The 21,004-nt window shown below is 49.8% G+C and overlaps 1 protein-coding gene across 1 annotated transcript in view; it reads right to left on the bottom strand.

The window, feature by feature from the left end:
- Positions 1-7,687: 7,687 nt before the first annotated feature.
- The window catches only part of ARRDC1 (arrestin domain containing 1), a 68,000-nt gene continuing 54,683 nt past the window's right edge, over positions 7,688-21,004 (bottom strand). Inside the window, exons 3-8 of the mRNA XM_084650447.1 lie at positions 20,111-20,161; positions 18,582-18,736; positions 16,996-17,178; positions 16,169-16,345; positions 15,048-15,459; positions 7,688-9,731 (exon numbers count right to left, since the gene is read on the bottom strand). Coding sequence (XP_084506573.1) covers positions 9,667-9,731; positions 15,048-15,459; positions 16,169-16,345; positions 16,996-17,178; positions 18,582-18,736; positions 20,111-20,161 — 1,043 coding nt within the window. The 3' untranslated portion in view covers positions 7,688-9,666. The remainder of the gene's footprint in view (positions 9,732-15,047; positions 15,460-16,168; positions 16,346-16,995; positions 17,179-18,581; positions 18,737-20,110; positions 20,162-21,004) is intronic.

The raw sequence follows: 21,004 nt of genomic DNA, 5'->3' as shown, positions 1-21,004 counted from the left end.
CCAGATTTGCAAGTGCTCGGCGTCCACAACTGGGGTCTGATTTTCAGAGGAGCTTGGCTCCTGCTCAGGCACTGAAATAAAGGCCAGATTTCCAAGAGAGATCAGCACCCAACATGCCCCGATTGTGGGTGCTTTGCCTTTTGGAAAATCTGGCTCTTAAAGGGCTGATCCTGCTTCTATTGGAATAAAACAGTAAAACTTCCATCAACTGCAGTGTTGCAGGATCAGGCCTGTAACTGCTCCGTACCCGTTTCTCTGTCTGTAATGTAGGAATAACCACCATCTTAACTGCCCCTCCAACTCCTCCTGGTATAGCCAAGCGCACACCCTCTAGATCTTAGGCCACTGCCTGTCTCTCAGGTTGGACTTGAGATTCTCCCACTTTTGACCCAGGCCCTGGGTTTCAGTTGCCTGTGTATCAACCATGATTTACCTCAGCAGGTCTGACTTATGTCCAGACCTGCACCTCTGTTCCCTCCGGGGCACAGATAGTGCTAATCAGTGAGCAAACAGCCTCTTTAAAGCAATGACTCATTTATTTAGAACAAAAGCAATTCACGAAAAGACACTTTAAAAACAATAAAGGACACTATAGGCATGTGTAGCATCGCTGGTTGCTAACCATCTTCCACAGTGTGATGCTGGTAGGACTAAGGCCCAGACCCTCAAAAAGTATGTGGGCACCTAACTCCCCTTGAAATCAATGGCACCTAAATAACTTTGCGGATGTGGGCCTAAATCCCTGAGGACACTTCTGCAGAGCCTCTCTCTCTCTGTCAGCTTGTCTCCCTGCTAGAGGTCATGCACAGTCCCCTGGGCACCCTACCGCAGCTCACTCCCCTGGTCATGAATCAAGCTTCTCTACAACTGCCCTTTAATCTTGCAACTCCCAGCTCTGGTAAAACAAGGTTTGCAACTTATTGGAGACAGGCGACAGGACCCATCAAGCTTGGGTTGCCACCTTTCTAATGGCTGGTAACCAGACCCCTAGGTCCTGCCCCCTTCCCCACTTCTTCCCTCCAGGCCCCGCCCCTTCCCCACCTCTTCCCTCCAGGACCCACCTCTTCTCCCAAGGCCCTGTTTCTGCTCCACCTCTTCACCCCCCTCCCCCCAATTAAAAAAAGAGAAGACACAGACATCCAGGATTGTCAAATGGCACCTGGACACAATAGCCGAAAACCAAACCATCTGGGTGAAAACCGGATGGGTGACAACCCTATATGAAGCTAACAGCTTGCCCTGTTGTGTATGCCTGGCTGTTGCCTTCAGGCACAGACCCCCATTAAATTTGAGCATTATAGGCATACAATGAACCTTCCACTACTATCCAATACGCATTAGCTCAATATAGTCATACACAAAATTAAAATAGACCAATAATTTTCCAGTCACATACTGTGTTCATAAAAATGATACATCTCAATGTTCAGAACATTATTACAGGTCCACCTCCATCACAGATACCTGCCTATCATACCGTGGCTTTGGGAAGTTTAATAATCCTTGGCTGAAAAGGTTATGGGAGGGCAAAGTATGATTATGCTTGTGAAGGATGATGTTCATGAAAGATGCTGTACCCTTAAAAGTTGCACTGTACAGTGTTGCAGATGTTTTCCACATATTACAATTTATAGCTGCTTCTTTCCCCCTCCCCTGCTAAATGCACAAGCCATGAAGTAAAACATTTATGGCTGGGAATTGCCTAGGAGCCTGAGAGAGTTAGTTCAGTTCCCACTGGCTTGTTTTTAAATTTAAACATAGGTTTCTTTGAACAATCCCAGTCACTGGTTTTGCAGACTGATATCTTTGCCTTGTTTGGATGAAGACATACCTGTTACTCCCAAGGCAGTAGGAGCTGTGAGCATGGGCCTGGTTCTTCGAAGCTGGCCACCCAGAAACAGACGTCAGGACTGGAAGCATGGGCTGCAGTGGCCCATGCAAGTCACCCAGTGAGTCTCTGGCAGGGCCGCAAATAAGGATCATTGGTCTCCTGCTATCAGGGCCGAGGGCCTGCAGGTGAGCCTCAGACTAGCTCCTTCGATCTCTAGGCAGACGAATGAGCCCAGAGAGACCACAGTAGAACCGCCTTGATGGGCTGACCCACTTGATTGGTCATACTCTTAAGCCCAGCAGCACCAGTAGGTCATCGGCCGCTCAATGCTTATGCTCACAACTGTGATTGGTCCTGTGCCTGCCTTATTCCCAGCCCTGCTCAGTTCCTGGCTCTGACCTTTGTCTTCAGCTCCATCCTTTGGCTCAGACTCCTGATTCTGGCTCTGACCTTCAGCACTGATCCTGGTCTCTAACTGCCCGCTGTTCTGACCACTAGGCATGACAGCCCATGCCCCAGTCATGATCCAAGCCCTAGTTTGGAGCCCTGTGCACTGGAGCCCTGAGCCCTGTGTACCGCTCACATAGAAGAACGCATTTTTGACTGTTGAGGAAGCTGAAGGTGAAGCAGCTGTGCCAGGCCCTGGCAATCAGGCCCAAGGCTAGGCTGGTAACTCTCGAATATTTCGAGTGACGGGCAAAGTAAGATCAGTAACTAGAACAACACTGGTGCTGGGCATTTAATATCCAGTCCATTGGTTGTACCTTTGGGCAAAATCTGCTTTGAGAGAAACTGAAACCAAATTCCCCCCCCCCCCAATTTTCTGTCAAATAAAAAAAAATGGAAAAATAAAATAAAATAAATAAATAATAATAATAAAAATCAACCCATGGTGTTTCAGGGCAGCTCAATCTCCCATCTCCCCACCACTCCAGATTTTCCCATTCCAACTAGCTCGAGTTGTAAGATAGAAGGTCGAGCAGGTCAATCCGTTATTGATGCTAGTGGGTCTTCTGTAGGAAGCAGCAGACCCCAGTTGAGGGATTCTAATGGAGCGTATTGGAATTTGCACCACTGTTCTATAGCATTTTACATATGGTGCGCAACCCACACTGGCAGAAGGCAGGTGGGAAACTCAATGGGCACATTGACCTTGAGCCAACACACAGTCTTACAAAACCCAAGAATTATATTTACACCTAGAATTGGAATGATCGTTACATTTGCTAGTTTAAAAACTATCTATGTTTCAAAGTATCTATGAAAAAAAACCCCGGGACAAAAACGCTGTGGTGGGCGTGTGAAACGTCATTCATTTATTTTAATTTTTTTTAAACTACATAATAAATGTGCCAAAGTGCAAAGCAGTACACAACCATCAGAAATTCTGTCTTATAGAATCCTAAAAAGGATAAAAAGTTCAATGAAGCATTAAAACCATGAGAATTGCTGTAACAAAGGACACAGGAGTGTTTCTACTAGATTTTTGGGGGGATATGGAGAGGGTGATTCCAACATTTTCTCCATCCTAACAGAGAGAGGTATTTTAAAATACAGCCCCTTAAAAACACCCCATATATTCTAGGTTATTCTGGAGGTTCAGGGAGCTTCCCCCCTCCCCAGTCACTAACAGAATATATTTAAATGTACAAAACTACTGAAAGTTCAGCACAATAAAAAGCTTTTTTAAAATGCAGTGCCAAGGAATAAAGGGTACAGGGCAGGGGGAGCAGGAGAAGCAAAATCCACACACCCCCAAATTAAAGGGGAAAAGATCAGATTATTTGCGTGCACGATTTCCCTAATAGTTTAAGACCAAGAGATAAAGTTAAAAATCCAACTGGCGACAGCCAGCCGTCAAGCAAGCAAGATTACAGTTTGAACAGACAAAGGGGAGAGGCGGAAAGCAGGGCAGTTCTAAATGCATTTGGAAGCACGCACATGGTGAATCAATTGCTCAATCAAGGAGGAGAAAACTGATCTGTGAGACAAGGACACCCTCCCCCCCACCCCCGAAATTTTTCCCTCACACACAGAGTAAAGTGACAGGTGCCAAAACAGTGTTTAGCAGAACACACACAACATTGAAAGAGCCAGAAAGATGAAGGCTCCACAATGGGACGGCAGGACGAGAACAAACAAAAAAAGACAAAGGAGGCAGCAAATAAAAAGGACAGAGAGGAGCTATTTTTGGTATTCTCCAATAAATGCATAATATAGAAACGATTAGCTTGCAAAAAAACAAAAACCCCCACTAACACCCCTACCCTCTCTATTTAAAATAGAAGAGTTACTTAAGAAGTTTGCTCTAGGAATTTAAATGAATCACAATGCACGAGGGTGCCATTCTCTGCCTAGAAACAGCAATGGGCAAGGAACAATCCTTCCCTGGCTCAGTTATGGAGTTCAGAGACCAGAGCGGAAGATGACCAAGGGCCTGGATAAAGCTGTCAGAATGGAAAGCGATTGAAAGGATTGGGACTAATTAGAAAGGAGACAAATAAAAGGGTACAAGATAAAAGTAACTAAGGAATGGGATAGAGGTGGTAGATCTTCCGTTCACTCTTTCCACAATAGAACAAATTGAAGAATGAATTCAAAATGGATAAAAGGAAATATACGTTTTCCACACAAATGCTCATTTACCCTGTGGAACTCACTGCCAAGGGATATTGTGGCTATGACTTTGGTAGGATTCAAAAAGGGATTGGAGATTGGATATTCTCGTTATCCACATAAATGCCCAGAGTTCTAACGGTAAAGATTAAACAAACAAGAATCTTGAAAGGGATACAAGTCATCCTGCTTCTTGGCATGAGCCAACCCTATTGTGAGTCAGGAGAATGCTTTCCCTAGGGTCAGGGTTACCCTGCAGTCCACATGTGTGGGATATCTTTCACCTTCTTCTTGAGCATCTCTTGGAGACAAAATATTGGACTGGATGGACCATGATCCAGTCTGGCAATTCCTATGAACCTTGATGCTACTTTAGAAAATGCTAAGCTAGGTTAGGGTGTCATCCAGTGGAAACTTATGATCCGAACGGGCTCCCAGTGACTTCAATGGCAGCTTTGCTAGCGGGCTCCAGTTAGGGTTGCCAACCCTCCAGGATTATCCTGCAGTCTCCAGGAATTAAAGATTAACCTTTAATTAAAGAGAATGTCATGTGATGAAACCTCCAGGAATTCAGCCAACCAAAGTTGGCAACCCTAGCTCCAGTGGACCAGGACTAAGCCCTAAGCAGTTATAAACTGGAGCAAGCACTCATGGGGAGTATCACCCAGGCTACCTGCCAATTCTTTGACAGTCAGCTTGCTGCTGCTCAACCGGGGCACCCTGCCGAGCAAAGGCTTCCATCATGACGCATCGAGAGGTGTCGGATTTTCTTGGCAGCAGATCAGATTCCGCAGCACCCCCACAGCCCAGCTTGCGGATGGAGACACGGCTCAGCCAGGGCCCATGGCCTGCAGCACACCAGTCTGCTCCTGACTGGGAAAGTGGAGACACATTTCAGGCAATGGGGCTTTTAAACCAACATAACGTTCTAGGGGAACTAGTTGTGGCGAGCAAGCTCCAGCACGCTGGAGCATGGGAGAAGCCAGGTGAGACAAAGGCCCAAGCAAGACATGCTGTCTAGGGCCAAGCAGGCCTCTGGCACCTGCACGGGCTGGAAGCCTATGCCAGATGCTCACAGGCAGGAGGCGCGTGCATTATTTAAAAGGGAAAACTAGGAGGACAAGTGCTGGCTGAGTAAGCAGGAGGGCCCACCTGGCACCACAGTTCAATCTCATGGCTCAGCTAGAAGCAGGAGGCTGGAAGAGCCCCCTGAGCACCAGCAAAGGAGCTTCATAAGCAGAGAACACCTCCCTTTCCCTCTGTGGCCAGAAGAAGGCACAGTGACTCCACCCCTCTGTGTAGGGCAATGGCTATCCTCCCTCAGCCCCAGCCCACTTTTCCTCTCCCAAGGCACCCCGTCAGACTCTGCTCGGTCAGCCCCATGAGATTTCAACACCACTGAGCGCAAAGGGGCTGCATGGGAGTTCCACAGCATGGCACGTGGCTCACCCGCCGCAAACAGCTCTGCCAACGTAGACGCGAGCCTGGTGAGCGAAGCAGCGCCCCCATGTCTATGCAGCACGCTGTTTCCTACTATCTTGGGTCACAGCAGCCCTTTAGCTTGGCATATTCCCCCCTCCTCTGAATAAGGACAGTCCCCTGGGACTCACACTGGGTTCTTCTGTTCAGAAAACACAGTCCTGCTGCACAGGGATTTGGGCTCAGAAGCAAATCCCTGGGTGGAGGCAGCTCATACCACCTTCTTCCAAACCCACAGCTAGGTAGAGACCTGGGTCATGCCCAAAACACAGGTTAATCCAAAACCCATTCAAGCCTATAGATTTCTTTCCAGGTCCTTTTGTGGTTTGTACAGCACCTAGCACAAAACCTGCTCCACAGCAGGGACTCCAAGATGCTACCATGATCTAGATAATTGACTCCAATGGGATTTGGATTAGGCTTTAAAGGAGGAACATGAGCAACAGCAAAGTGGGTGCGGGAAAGCAATAGCGGCTTAGGTGGATGAAATGTGAGGCTCCTGGCAGCTGCCAATATTCACTGAATAAACAGAGCTAGAACTGTGGCATGTTTCAGGAGAAAACTGCTTTTAGGGAGGAGGTAGCATCTCATTGCAGGGAGCAGGTGGGGCCAGGCCCTGGCCAGCAGTCAGATTCAGGTGAGAACATACAAGACTGACAAGAAAGTGGGGTGGGAGAGAGATGAACTTTCCTCTCTTTATAAGTGAGCTTGGTCCTGGGGCATCCCATGAATAGTTACAGGGAGCAGCACCAGCCCCTTCAGCATGGAAACAGACAGGCATGACTGGAGAGGTTGTATCTGGTTCATGAGTCTGAGCCATCCTTCAAAACTGGGAAAGCAGCAGTAAGTGGCTTTTAATTTCCCTCCCGTGCCTTGGTGATATTACTAGTGTCATCAAAACCTTCTTAAAAGGGCCATGCCACTTACATGCTCACATCCACAGCCCAGGCATCACTGCCTTGTGTGTGTGGATAATAAAGAATTTCCTGGCTCTAGCTTTTCTTTAGTTCTGCTTTTCTCGGAGATGATGCAGGTGGAGAGCTGCAGCATGTCTACAACCAATGGTTCGTGGATTTGTTTGTTTTTAAAATGTACTTTCTAGGAGCGTTGTGCCAAGAAGTGGGTACAAACTGATTAGGCGCCAACCTTTTCTCTCAAGTCTTGGCTATTCCATTTCCATCCTCCTGTTTCCTGGATTGGATTAGGATTAGATTTTCCTCCTCTAATTCCCTAGTTTGCATCGAGCCTGCATACTAAATTGCAGAGAGCTCAGACCACACCAGTGATCAGACAGCACCTGCTGGCCATTTTGATGAACTGTACGTTCTCAGCACAGCAAGGCACATAATAGAGGTAGTGAACTAATCTAGCAGCTACCCCCCCGCTGATCCAAGCCAATGGGAGTTGAGGGAACTCAACACCTGAGGATCAGACTCTACCCCATTATAGGGTAGCTTTAACAGCAGGCAATTCACTAGTGATTAGGAAATGAGATTCAGCCATTAAGACACATGGCTACTCCCCCATCCCAAAATCATTAGGCTACAGAATGAATAGATGTGTCTGCAAACATCAGACCCTTGCTGGAAACGCAGAACCACTCCTGTGAAAGCACCTCCCTCTCATGGCAGTTAAAGGGCCATACACATCCCCTGTGATCCCAAATCGCAGGTGCAGAGTTCTGGGCCATGTGTACATATAGAAACGATCATTTTGCAAGAATCACTCCATTTTTCTCAGAATAATTTATTAAATACAGCATTAAAATTTTATTTGTTATGAATTCAGTCATTAAAAACAAGTTTGTATTTCATATATTTATGGACCTGGACAATCATTTTATAACTATGGGTGCAGAGAGAGAGAGCGAGCACGCCAGTGCTGCTAGGGAATGTTTCCCCTCCCCCCCCCATCCTCCCTTCCCCCAAAGCAGTTCCACACAATTAATGACATTTGCACAGAAAAGGGAGAGCTGTCCCCCAGCAGCCAGCCCTGGGTTAGGTAGAGGCAGGTGGAAGCGGGGATGAGAGAAAGGCTTCGGCTCTCAGAATTGGCTTCTGCTATAGGGTGTGCAGCTTGAGACCCCTTATCTTGGGTTCAGCACTCACAGCTGAAAAGTGTCTGCAGGACCCAGCAATGTCAAATGCAGCTGCAGGTGATCAGCATTTCTGATCATCACACTGGTACGAGGTCAAGATGGGCACCCTCAAAAAACAAAGCAAACAAACAAAACAAAAAACACACCCTGTCAGAGGCCCACTGTTGGAGATGTTGCCCCTAAATGCCCCTAACCTCTGCCCCTGGAGCATGCTCATTTGGTTTGGTTTTGCACTGCAGCTTGCAAAGCTGGTTTTCCTTACAAGCCAGGGAACCCTACTCCAATGGAAAATCAGCCTTTTCCCCAGGGCTGCACAAGTTTGGGGGTGGAGCTGCAGATAGCTTTGATGGGGTGAGAAACAGGAGTAGGTCACAGTCCACAGGCCTTTCTGGCACTTCCATCCAATGGACAGCAAGGCTCTTTGCGGGGAGAGCATTTCCTGCTTTCGGGTCATTTCAAAGGGTGGGGTTCCCCATGAAGCCCCTTGGGAGAACTCAGAGGTAGTGTTAGATGGAAGTTTGAAGCTTGATTGTCAGTTTCCAGCTGGCTGAGAGCAGTGGATTGTGGGAACAAAGAGGTTACGCCCTCCAGAGCAGGAGCTATCAGCCACTTGCAGACCGAGTGCCTGGGAGGTTTCTGGCAGCTGATTTGGCTGGCATGGCAGAGCTTATCCCCTTTATACCAAAGTCCTAAGAATTTAAAAGGGATGAAGCCAATAGGGTGCTGCAGGTGTTGCTCAGAAAATCCTATAAGATTTTTATAGGCAATTCTATTCCTGCAGGAGACCTCTAAAGACTGGCTTCAAAAAGTGCCATGGAAAGGTATTAAATTGTATATCACTCTTCTTCCCCTCCTCACCACCTGGGACTATCCCCAGTAGGAATCCTGCTAGGGTTCCTGATGAGTGCCTAGATCAAGGTCATGGCTACAGAAGCCCCCTTGTCTCATCACGTACTGGCAATGTTTTCGCTTGCAACTGTTGGAAGCTGGCCAGTCACTTTGCAGCATGGCAATGCAGAGAGCCTGCCCTATAGGCCCTTTTTACCCCTTTGTGCTGTGGCTGTGCCTTCTGGAGATCTCCTATGGTGGCAGACATTGCCCCATTGATTTGGTGTAAAGTAGGGGTGCAGAGCAGGTAGGAAGGGCTTTGAGGAAGTCAGCTACACCAAAGGCCCACATGGAAGAATGACCGAGGCTGCTGAGCCCAGTCCTGATTAGAAAAAGCACTCAAACCCACCACAAAAAATATATCAAATGAATCCACACAAGCCTGCTATCGCAGACAGACAACAATTCAGTAGCATTTTCGATAAGGCATCACAGGTGCTAAATAAAGTGTTGATTACAGTACAGGAACACAGACCATTGTGCAAGGCATCCCGAGGGCAGGTAACGTCTCTGCCCCGGTGTGTCAGGAGAGCGGGTGTGAAGAGGCTGTACAATTCCCCTCCCCACCCCACATACACTACGCCTCACACTGCTTCTCACCGCTCTATTTCTTTAAAATAAAAAAAGAAAGACTTAAAAAAAAATATCTCAGCCCAGGAGTAGCCGGTGGCCCCAAGTACAAGAGATGCTTTGCGCGGTACCGGACTTGGCAGCAGATGGGGACAGCACTGTCGTCAAGGTTCCAAGCACAGGGCTAGTTGCCATTGCTGAGGCTGGAGTTGACGGTGCTGCAGCTTTGTTCGTAGGAAGGGGGTGCCTCTGCCAGGGAGAGGGGAAAAAAAAAAAAAAAAAAAAAAAGTTTAGGAGTCAGATTGTACAGCTTACTTTGAAGGTTTCCCTCCCACCACTCTGCTCCTCCAGCTAGGGCCAGATACAAATCCCACTGAAGCCAATGGCCCAAAAAAACCCCCCACCGTCTCGGACTTTACAGGACTAGAGCCCATAGAGACGCACAATTGAGTGAGTGACTTTTTGTGGACAATTTGCCATTCTGCTCCTTTCAGGGCATGAACCAGAGGGCAGAGGAGCTAGGAATGACACTGTGGACCACAGAACACCAGAGAAGCAGCCCCCAGCCCTGCCATCTGACCTGGGAAGTACACGAACTGATCACTTGAGAGGCAGTAAAGGACAGCCTGTAGCTACTGAAAGACACTCATACCCCTATAATTTGTCTGTTCATGCAAGAAAAAGTACTTTCAATTAGGTGGATGGCCACCAACACAGGCACTTACATAGTCCTTCAGAGCTCTTTAAAATGTTAAGCTTCACAACTCCCTGGTCTGGTAGGGATTAACACTCAGTTTTACAAGTGGGAAAATACTCAGTTTTACAGGTGGTCCCTATCTGCGTTCAACACATGCGTACACAAGCATACCATGTGCCGGAGATTGGAGAATTTGAGGAAGAGCGTCCGTTGGTCTGTGCTTGCAGTTCTCCTCCTCCTGCTCCAAACCCAGGGGATAAGAGAAGGTGCAGATCAACACCTCCCCAGTTCCTTTATTTCTGCTGATCAGATACAATCCACAGCAGAGGGGAGGCAGGGTGGGTAGTGGAATACAGATAGGGACCACACATCTTGAAGAACCTCCAGTCACAGGTAAGTAGCCTCCATTTCTTCTTAAAGTGTATGTTCCTATGTGTATTCCACGCATGGGTTATTGGTAAACTGTATTCAAGTCAGGTAGAGGTAGAGGTGTGTGGGGGGGAGGTGCAAGGCTGCAGTTGGTATAGAGGTCTAATACTGCTGCCCCCTCTCCCCTTAGCTGCATCTGCAGACAAGGCCTAATGTTATGAATGGAGCTCCAGGTTAACGTCCACATGAATGTGAGAGTGTCTTTCATGCTGAGAGCTGCAAACCACATTCCCTCCACCAGGAAGGGGATTATTTATGCCAGCTTAACCATTTGGCATTTTGATTTGCCAATAAAAACATTTAATTGCTGAAGGTCGAGAACAGGTCTCCATCCTCCCTTTTTCTTGGGAACGATGGAATATGGGGAGTAGAAACCTTTCCCTTGGTGCTGAGGTGGCACTTGTTTTATAGCCCCTTGTTGGATGGAGAATCTCCTCACGAGTGGTCCCCGAAGAGGAACCAGGAAGGGGAGAGGAATTCTACAGAGTAGCTGCAGTGGGTGATTTCTAATATCCACTGGTCTGTTGTGATAACCACCCAATTGTGGGCAAAGAGGACGGGGTGGCCACCCAAGGTCCAGAGGGCAGAAGTGGATGGCATCAGTAGGGGTAGGAGGTTCTTGATCATCCCATCAAAAAGTAATCCCTGAGTGATGGATGTGGCTGGAGTATTTGCAGTTGTGACACAGGGAGATAAATACCTACATCTTTGTATCCTCAGACATTTGCATGGTGGCTTGAAAGGGCGCTGGTGGTGGAATGGTGGAGGAGGCAGTTTCAGCTCATACATTTGTGCTTTCTCTTTGGGGCAGGGGTGTAAATGCCTGGGGAGCAGAGGACTGTCCTAGAGACTCAGGCTTCACACTAGATAGATTAGACTCGATGGGCAAGTTCTCTAGGACATTCTGAACCTCCCAGAGAAACTTGGGAGGAGTGTAGCCAAGACTCCTGCCTCATGAGTATTCCTGTCTCCAACCCATTAGATGCCATGTTAGCAGCATCCATGGCAACTTGTTTGGTGTTTTCACCACCAATTTGCCATCCTCAATGAAGTCTTGAAATTCTTGAGGAAAATTTTGGACTACAGGGACAAACTCCCAGTAACTGTTGAAATTATTTTACCAACAGAGCCTGGTAGTTAGCAATATGAAACTGAAGGCTGTTAGAAGATAATACCTTCCTTCCTAGAAGATCAAGCCATTTCGAGCTCTTGTCCACAGGTGCTGCTTTGGGACATTGCAGGCTAGATCTCGGAGGCGTCTTGTATTGCCAGGGAGCTGAGTGCTGTGTGTGAGAAAAACTCCACTCCTTGGCTGGTACAAAAATATCACCTCTTGCCCCTTTTTGGGGTGGTGCACAGGAGACTGGAGAATGCCACACTACCTTGTCTGGTTCCAGGATGCCCTCATTTACTGGGAGGCTACTTGGTTGGGAGCAGAAGGCTACAAGATGTAAAAGACTGTGTGCTGAGTATCTTGGACATCCTCAAGTGAAACCTGAAGTTCATTCACCACTCTCTGCAGGAGCTCCTGATATTGCCTGTGGCCATTACGCAGGGATAGGGAAGAAGGGACAAATTGCCTCATTTGGTGAAGGCAAGAGAAACACCCATTGGTCGCTCCAGATCTGGCTTGAAATTCTTCTCCCTCTTACTACAATGGAGCTGGTTGGTGTAGTGTAGAAGAGGGTCAATGGGACTCATGGATGGATCAAAGGTGTCTAAAGTAGGGATCCTATAGACCCTAACAGGTCCAATATGAAGGGCTGACCAATTGCGGGGGATCCCAAGGAATCACAGACCATCAGTCCCTCGGATAATAGTATCTGGGTGGAGGATGGACTCCAGATCTTTGAGTCTGTCTGAACTCACCTCCCTATGTGGGGAATGATGGTTCATCTGGAGCTTCCAACCCATCGGGAGAGAAAGCTGGCTCCTGTTCAACCAGCAGAGCCGTCTGCACTGGTGGGTAAAGCTCCTGCCTACAGATGGGAGTGGGGAGCATTTCCATTTCCTCAAGGTTTCCTCCTCCAGTGTCAAAATGTCTCAAGCCCTGAAAGAAGGGGAGGGTGAAGATATCCTACAGCAGTGGTCACCAACCAGTCGATCCTAGAGGATCTCTGGTGGTGCAACGGGGCTGCTGCTAAGGCAGGCTCCCTGCCTGCCCCAGCCCCATGCTGGTAACAGAGGCATGTTGGCCCCTTCTGGGAGCCTGCCTCAGCCTCACTGCGCTGCCAACTGGGAGCCACCCGAGATAAGTGCTGCCCAGCAGAAGGCCACACCCCAATCCCCAGCCCTGAGCCTGCTCCCGCACCCCAACCCTCTGCCCCAGCCTGGAGCCCCCTCCTGCACTCAAACTCCCTCCCAGAGCTTGCACACCTCACCCCTTCCTGCACCCAAACCCCCTGCCCCAGGCTCAACCAGAGCCCCCTCCCACACTGTGAAGCCCTCAGCCCCAGACCAGAGCCCACCCCAGTGAAAGTGACTGCAGCAGGGGGAAGGGAGAGCAAGCAGGGCAGGGTAGATCCTGGGTTGCCCTTAAATTCAAAAAGTAATCTTAGGTGTAAAATGTTTGGAGAACACTGTCCTATAGGGAGGTGTCAGTTTTGGTTTGTCTTGAAGTAGGAGGTGTTTCTACAGTTGGGACTAACAGATCTGGCATGTCTCTAGTCCAGAAATGGGTCGGTACCATCAAAGAGTCTAACTGGGAACGGAGATGGTCTTGGTGTGCCGATCCTTAGGCTTATCAACTGGAGATGTCAGAAATGGCAGATCCTTTCATCTTCATGCTTTACCCTCATGATCAGAGGGTTTAAGCTGGCTAAAGCCTTAGGATCCGGGCACGAGGATTCACTTGACTTGACCGAGTCAGGGAGGGAGCAGACCTGAAAAGACATCGGTCTTTGTACTCATGAGAGTGCCCCTTACTCTCATGAGCAGCCCTCGCTGATGACTATTTGGGTTTTGCAACTCTGGAGCTCGTGCTTGGAGGGTTGTTTCTCATTGGTAGAAGTCAATGTATGGCGTGTGTGAGGGAGGAGGGAGCCTCCCTAGCCTGTATCTGACTGAGGTCTCAACCATCTCCGTAAGGTGTTTTCTCAGATGATCTCCCTCCTCACAAGTTTCGGAAGGCAGGGGCGGGAAGGAGCGGAGTGACAGATGCTGCACTTAATCGATCCTTTTCCTGGCAACAAAGGCAGCACCGTTGTTTGATGCTCACGGGGAAGGAACGGGGATAGAGACAGTTCTCAAGCTAAGCTTACTACTACAAGACAAACGAACACCAAGACTACGTACAACACATTTACAGGTTCTGAAGACGAAACACGGAGGTATCCATGGACACAGAAGATTCCAACTCGGGCTATGCAGTGGTAAGAAGAAACTGGAGAGGTCTCTGTCTGCACCAACTCTTATTCCCTCAGTTCGGAGCCTGAGGAGGGCATCTCCGCAGCCGCGGACCAACCGACAGACACTACTGGCTAGAAATCTCCAGTCTCAGGTGCATGGCATGCGTGCGTACCCGCGTGTACAATACACTTAGGGACTAGCACTCTAAGTAGTAGTGATGGTTTTGCTTACCTATGCAGCAGTTAGGTTAGTACCCCTAGATCTCACCCCCTCCCCGTCAATCAGCATCCTCTCACTCCCCTTGCAATTCATCCATCCCTTGTTTGCTGATGTTTGGCCTCGAAGAAACAGTTTGGGTCAGTTACACAGCCAAGACAACACCTAGTGCCTCAGTTTTTACCCTGAGTGCTAAGGGTGTTCTTATTGCATTAGGATATTGGTTTGGTCTAAGCCTGTTCTCTCACAGACCCTAGATGGGCAGTTCTGGGATAGGCAGGTTCCACGGATTTTCTCCTCATGTATAAAGGAGTTCCCAAATTCTTACATGCTGGACCATCTCATCACACATGTAGAATTTCCCCTCTTTGAGCCAGACCAAATGCCCATTCACAAAGGAAAGACTCCTGTTAAAGTTGCTTTTCCAGTTCTGTTGCCAACAGCATCAGCATGGGCCCAGACATTTACACCATCCTGTTGGACCAATACCGTCTTTTGCAAAGATCTTCTCCACTTCCACAGCTATCCTCAAGATAATGTTGGCTGTGGGTAGGTCACCTCCCTCATAGTAGACATGTGACATGACTGTCATGGCTATAAAGGGGGAATCCTTTACGGAGGCTACTGGACACAGAGACCCTGTGACTTTTCTGACTAACAGACCATGTGGCCTGGTCTCCTCCTACATGGCTCTCCCCATGTCCTGGCCTGGCTCAGCAGCCACGGAAAGAACCACTACCACACGACAGGGGTTCAACCACTGCTCTGGCAGCAGCGGGGTAAGGGACAAGTCTACACTCTCAACAGCCACTGGATTGATTTCCCCTCACAACCTCGACAGCAGCTCTTTTAGAGCTCCGGGAGGGAGCGCTCACCATTGGGGTAACCCCACGTGCTGTACTCCGGAGGCAAGATGAGAGAGCTGGCGGTGGGAACCGGAACCACTGTCCCCTCAGCATAGTACGGGACCGTCGCTCCTGTTGCCAAGCAAAGTGTGGGGTGGTTTGGGGAGGCAGTCTGGTCTGAATCCAGCCTTACGTCCTGGAGGCTCAGTCCTGGAGCATAGCTGAACGTGTGAAGCTGGGAATGGCTCTTGGTGGGGATTGAAACATTGTCCATTGGGTGATAGCCACTGGCAGCTTCCTCCTCTTCTGGTGGGGCGGATGGTACCACAACGGATGGAATGTGCTGGACCGACCTAGCCGGGGTCAGAGGAACCCTGTTCACAGCGATGTTGCCGATGTAAATAGGAAGAGTGACTGAAACCTCTGGCGACTTCAGGGAAACCTGGGGAGGGGAGAAAACAAGAGGCATCCAAGTCAGTCAATCCAGGTTCTGCCAAAGGCCCAGTTGCTCCAAACACAGGCAGTTCCAGCCACTGAGCAGAGATTAACAGGACAGCTACAGTTCTAGGCCCAAATGTGCCAGAAAGGTAGCAAGTTATTGGGAGGTCCCCAGTCTCATGCTGCAGCACCCACATGGTCTTGTTTGGTGTCTTAACCAGGTTTTTGAGAGAGCTCAGGGCCAAATTTCCAAGTACTCAGGACCCAGTGGGCAGAGCTCTGCTGAAAGCTTGGCCAGAAGCATCACTTTTATTCCAATCTCTAACTGGCTAACCCCAGACTTGCCGAGGTTGGGACTGCACCGTTAGCATTTTTCAGCAACAAGCCTATGTAAAACCGTGCATCTGTGGGTAGGGATTGTAGTATTGCCCCGCACCAAAACCAGGAAGCAGACTGGAGCTCTGTAACCCAGGGAGCTGCAGACACTCATCTGCTGAGCAGCCTGACAGGCAAGTCCTACCACATAGGTGTCTCCTCCAGACCAGGTGGTGTTTACTCCATGGAGCGCAGTATTGTTTGGAGAGCTTCTTCCCCCAGGCAGAAACTCCTCTGGCTCCACCCTCCCCAAGGACTCTGGCAGCCCTGGCCCAGCCCATTGGCAGCCCTCACGGATGTTCTGCTGTAAGGAAGGGGCAGGGCAGGGCAGTACCTACCTGGATATAGTAGTCGACATGTATGAGGCTGCAGCCTTGCAGCATGGACTGCGGCAGTGCAGGGACAAGGATCTGCTCCTTCCATTCCGCGTGCTTCCAGGCCTTCACCCCCGAGCCCTCCACCTCAGCAATGGTCCTCAAGTCATAAATCCAACGCTTGGATTTATAAGCGACCTTCTATAGAGAAGAGCGAAGATGGGATTAAGCAGAACAATTTCTACAGGGTCCGTTTCACTGGGCTTCCAGCATTGCTCAGAGTTGCCAAGAACTAGAAACCCTTGCTGAGTGAGAGTAAGCAGAGGTCTGGCGTGACAGACAGCAACATGGAGTTTCTGCCCTGTATCAATTATGTGACAGTTGCCATCTTGGCAGACACACTGGAGATTAAATCAAGGACTCCAGAGCTGAAAGCATGGACGGCTACAGCTTGAGCTGAAGCAGCAAGGCTCTCTAGCTGATGCTGCAAGAGACTCAGTGGAGTAGGCACGGAGTGGGATGAGGATCTGCAACCTGCCCTCTGCCCGCTCACTGAGTTACACCTGGATTGCATTCATGGGGGCGTCTCTCCTCCCACCCCATGCCCAAGTTAGTTAATTCTGCATCCCCTCTAAGGATTTGGTTTCCACCTAACCTCCTCCCATCACCACCTACTACACACCTGGGAAGGGAGATGCACAAGGATTTCAAGTTTAGCAGACCCCCATTTATATCATCATTGCGCCTAGGAGGGAAAGCAAGTCTTGAGACACTGCTCTCAGCATCTGCCTGGATGTGGCTCTATCCGAGCCAGCCCAGCATCAGTCCCAGTCCCTGCTGAGGTCTCTTACCTGGAGGAGGCTGGCCGCCACAGTGCCAGTGTCCCGGCCAGACTTGTTCTCGATGTCGGTGCACAGCTGGATCGCCTGCCCCACGATATAACCTTTAAGGTCCGAGGTGGCGGTTAAGACGATATTTCCACTCTTCACCAGCTTGTAGCTGAACTTCTTGGTGATGGACGTGGTGTTCGGTTGCTGTGGGGGGACAGCAGGTGGTCAGACGCGGGGGCTCAAGAGGGAGTTTGCAAAAAAAATGGTCAAAGGGAATGAGGGCTTGGGTTCCCCCTGCCAAATCCGAAACACCCGGTCTTCCAACAAGCTTGGTATTCTACACAGTTTGAATAAGGCTGAGCGCGCCTCCCAGTGGAGGCCACATCTCCCACACGGGGACAAATACAACGCTATGAGCTACTGTACCCCACAGATCATCTTCCAGAGTAGGGCAGACGTCGCTGGTCCCCAGAGGGCTGCTGCAAACCACAGGTAAACACACACAAAGCAGCTGCTTTGCCCATACGTGCTTATAGTGATCTCATCAAGGGCCAGTGCCCAATTCCTTTCACAGCAGCGACAGCCACCCCAGAACAACGGTCTATTCATCAGAAAAGATTCCAGGCTGGCAAAAGCCAGAGGATGGTGTCATTAGACCCAAAGGGTCATTACAACAACCCCTAGAGTGGGGCTGGTTACACACTCCCCCAGGCCTGCACCCAGTGGGATCACCTAGAAAAAGGCTAGTTCTCATGCAGATCTCTGCAGCCCACGCATGAAGGGGACTGCGCTAGTCAGTGGGGCAAGTAGGGTGGTCTGGTCTAGTCTGCTATAAGCCATTTATAGTCAGTATGGCATACTGGAAAGACACAGGAGCAGAACGTGGGGCCACCCGGTTCTCCTAGGATTCCATGCAGCTGCGTGCCCCTGTCTCCTGTCTGGGGTCTGTACAGCAGCCCTGCCGGAGACAGGGCTGGGGGCGTGGCTAGGGCATACAGCCGTGCCGGTGGAGCTGCTGGTGTGGACTCAGTTGCCAGCGTGTCTGAAATAAATATATTCTCTGCTGTCAGAGGGAGCTGGTTTGAAGTTCTTCCACTGGCGATTCCCAAAGCAGGTGCGACTGGGCCGGCTATTGTTCCTCTTCTCTTGGCATCCCACACAGCAGCTGTGCTGGGTCCACCCACTGGGAGCACTCCCCCCCAGGTAATGTGGGATGGATCATGGGGAGGGGAGGGGGGACACCAGGGGGTCCCAGGCTAGGGGAGGTCACATCCCCTCCCGACCCCCCTGCCTTTAACTGGTGTGGCATACTGGTAAGAAATGAATCCTACTAGCCTCACTGGCACTAGTGGAAACGGCAGCGGAACAGGCCCATGGATTTACAGCCCAGACCAACGATGCCCTGCAGTGCTTTGGGTGGCAACGTGCTAACCCCTATTGCATCTCGTTCCATGTGCTCCATGAGCGACCCTCTCCTCCGAGTTACTGCCCTGACTTCGCAGGGAGACACTGGATGGGGGAGAGGGACGCTTGGCTTCTCCTTTATTCCAGTGGGAGACGCTCAAGGGTGCAAGAGCCTCTTGCTCTCCCCATTGCTGCTCTCTTACCTCAATGTCAGGGATGTCATTCAGGTTGAGTGGGCAGAGAATGTAGAAGACCTTGTTGCACTTGTGGTCCTTGGCAAATCGGGGTGTATCAATCACGGCTTTGACCTGATGGACCACCTTCCCAAAAGGGCCTTCAAACGATGTGGGGGCTGATGCTACATTCATAAGAGAGAAGGCAGTCAAAAAGAGAATGCCTCAAGCCATCGAAAGGGGAGCTCGGCCTTACCCACAGAGCCTGAAACACTTTCCTGTGGCTCAAAGCAAGAGGAGAGGCAGAACCTTGCAACTATTTGGGAGTTGGTCTCCCAAGTGCATTTGAGCCTATGCATGAAGAATCAGGGACCAAATTTGGTCCATCAGGACTACTGCCCCTTCAGTAAAAAGGAAGCTGCAACCTGGGCCATGCAGCCATGGTGTATGCAGAAGCAGGGACAGCACTAACTCCTCTTATTTGTGCTATGGTAGTGCCAGGAGCTCCAGTCACAGACCCGGCCTCACTGTGCTAGGTGCTGTACAAAACAGTGAACAGAGACGGTCCCTGCCCCCAGGAGCTGACAATCGTCCTCCCACTCTGCTCTGGAGAAGTTTACAATACAGAGTTCCCACCGGTTTTCCCACCAGCGCTGGTGAGGAGGTGGGGTCGCTAATGCAGGCAGACTCCAGCAGCTTCCAGCTAGTTTTACTACTGTGTGGTTTAGTTAATATGGCTGTAGAGGTACCAGAGGTTCCCAGAGCCTCATCTGCACTAGGCAAAGAAGAACTGCCTAGGTCCTTTTCGGGTTAGCCAGCCGTGTGGTCAAGAGGCATGACTACAGTGCAGCTTCCATCATCGCTCTCACCAGCAGGGGTGTAGGGGTCTGAATTTGGCCCGTGGAGACACAAGTTAGGGCTCCCATCAGCCCAACAGCTCCCAATGAGATGGGTTTCCACCGAGATTCTCTAATGAAGACAACCTCCAGAGGGATAATTCCTTGAAGGGCCAGATTTATGCAGCAAAGTTGCTCTTCTAAAAAGCCGGGCTCAATTTAAGACTAACTCCAGCTGTGCATTGAGAGGCAGCCCTGAGGGTCTCTCTTTAATAAAGGTTTGTGCTCTTCCTGCCAGCGCTCTCCAATGCTTAATATGCTCTTAGGCCTCGACTAGACCAGGAGAACAGCTCTGGTTTGAAAACATATCAGTGGATATGACCTTAAAATGTGACTTTGCACCTGGCACGGACATGCTTTACTACCATCAAGAGTCACTAGCTGTTTGTGGTTGACTCTGGGCTCCCACCAGTGTCTCCAATAGGTACTAAAGTCATGTTTAAAAATCCCATTAGCCAGCCAGCTCTGAATCTCACCCCCCCCCCCCCTTTCTCCTAGCTGAGCCAAGGTCTTAGAGGCTTGACAACAAAGGTCCTTTCCCCACTTGGCCAGCATGCGCTTTTTACTGTATAAGGCAGAGGAGAGAAGAGTCTCCCGGAAACACTAGCGTCACTACGTTTTCACAACCCTGAGCCTCCCAAGCAGTCAGTATCTCCACCATACCTGGCACCAGGAACTGGAAGGGAAAGGTGTGCTCGCCAGCTGTCAGAACCCCTGCAAAAGAGAGAGCAAAAGGCAAATGAGACAATCTGGAGGCATCCCAGGCACTGAGCCTGAAACAGGATATCAGTGCATTAGCAACAGGCTTCCCCGAGAAGACAGACTGCCAGCTGAGAGCACATGTCCAGGACTCATCCCCACAAAGCATTCTTCTCACCACAGCTGAAGCACTCACACTCAGTGCATGGAATAGGCCAAGATCCATTTACCTGTCTAAACACTAGCAACAGAGGAGCTATGGGGCAGAGTCCTGGGGGCAGCCAGTGCAGTGGTCAGAGGAGCAAGGTCTATAGCTACTGGCTGGCCACAGGTGACTGGGTGTGGGACCCAGGAAGGAGATGCATGTGAACAAGGCCAGGATGGTGCTGGCTGTCCTGGGCTTGGGGAAAGTTTTGGTGGTATCAAGCCAGTATAATCTTAATCTTCTCCACATGCTACTCACCCTCACGGAGCCCATTTACCTAGATAAGACCAAACTCCCCCTCCTTCACGCAGGTTGCTTTGCAGTCTCTGGCTCTCATCAGTGATGGGCCAAAGCTGGAACTCCTGAGCCCCATTAGGGTTAAAGGCAGAGTACAGTTTCAGACTTCTAGACCCTACAGTTTTGGTCCTGGTTTTTAGAGGACATGGCTGAGATCTCACAAATATCAGCTTGAAAAGACTTCAGTGCAGTTGATTGGATTTGTTCCACAACCAAGTGTAAGGATCATACAGTGAACAAGGCCTGTAATGCAATCGTCAGGCCTAGATAGATTGCAGATCCTAGACATGACTCTTGTGCTTTTAGCACAGCAGGCAGTCTCCCCTCCCTCCGTTCTGCCTGGCCCTTACACCGCA

The sequence above is a fragment of the Lepidochelys olivacea genome (genome assembly GCF_965140295.1).
Source record: "Lepidochelys olivacea isolate rLepOli2 genome assembly, chromosome: 16".
NCBI classification, from domain to species: Eukaryota; Metazoa; Chordata; order Testudines; family Cheloniidae; genus Lepidochelys; species Lepidochelys olivacea.
The sequence above is the reverse complement of the archived record's forward strand: the minus strand, read 5'-3'. Positions and strand labels throughout refer to the sequence as shown.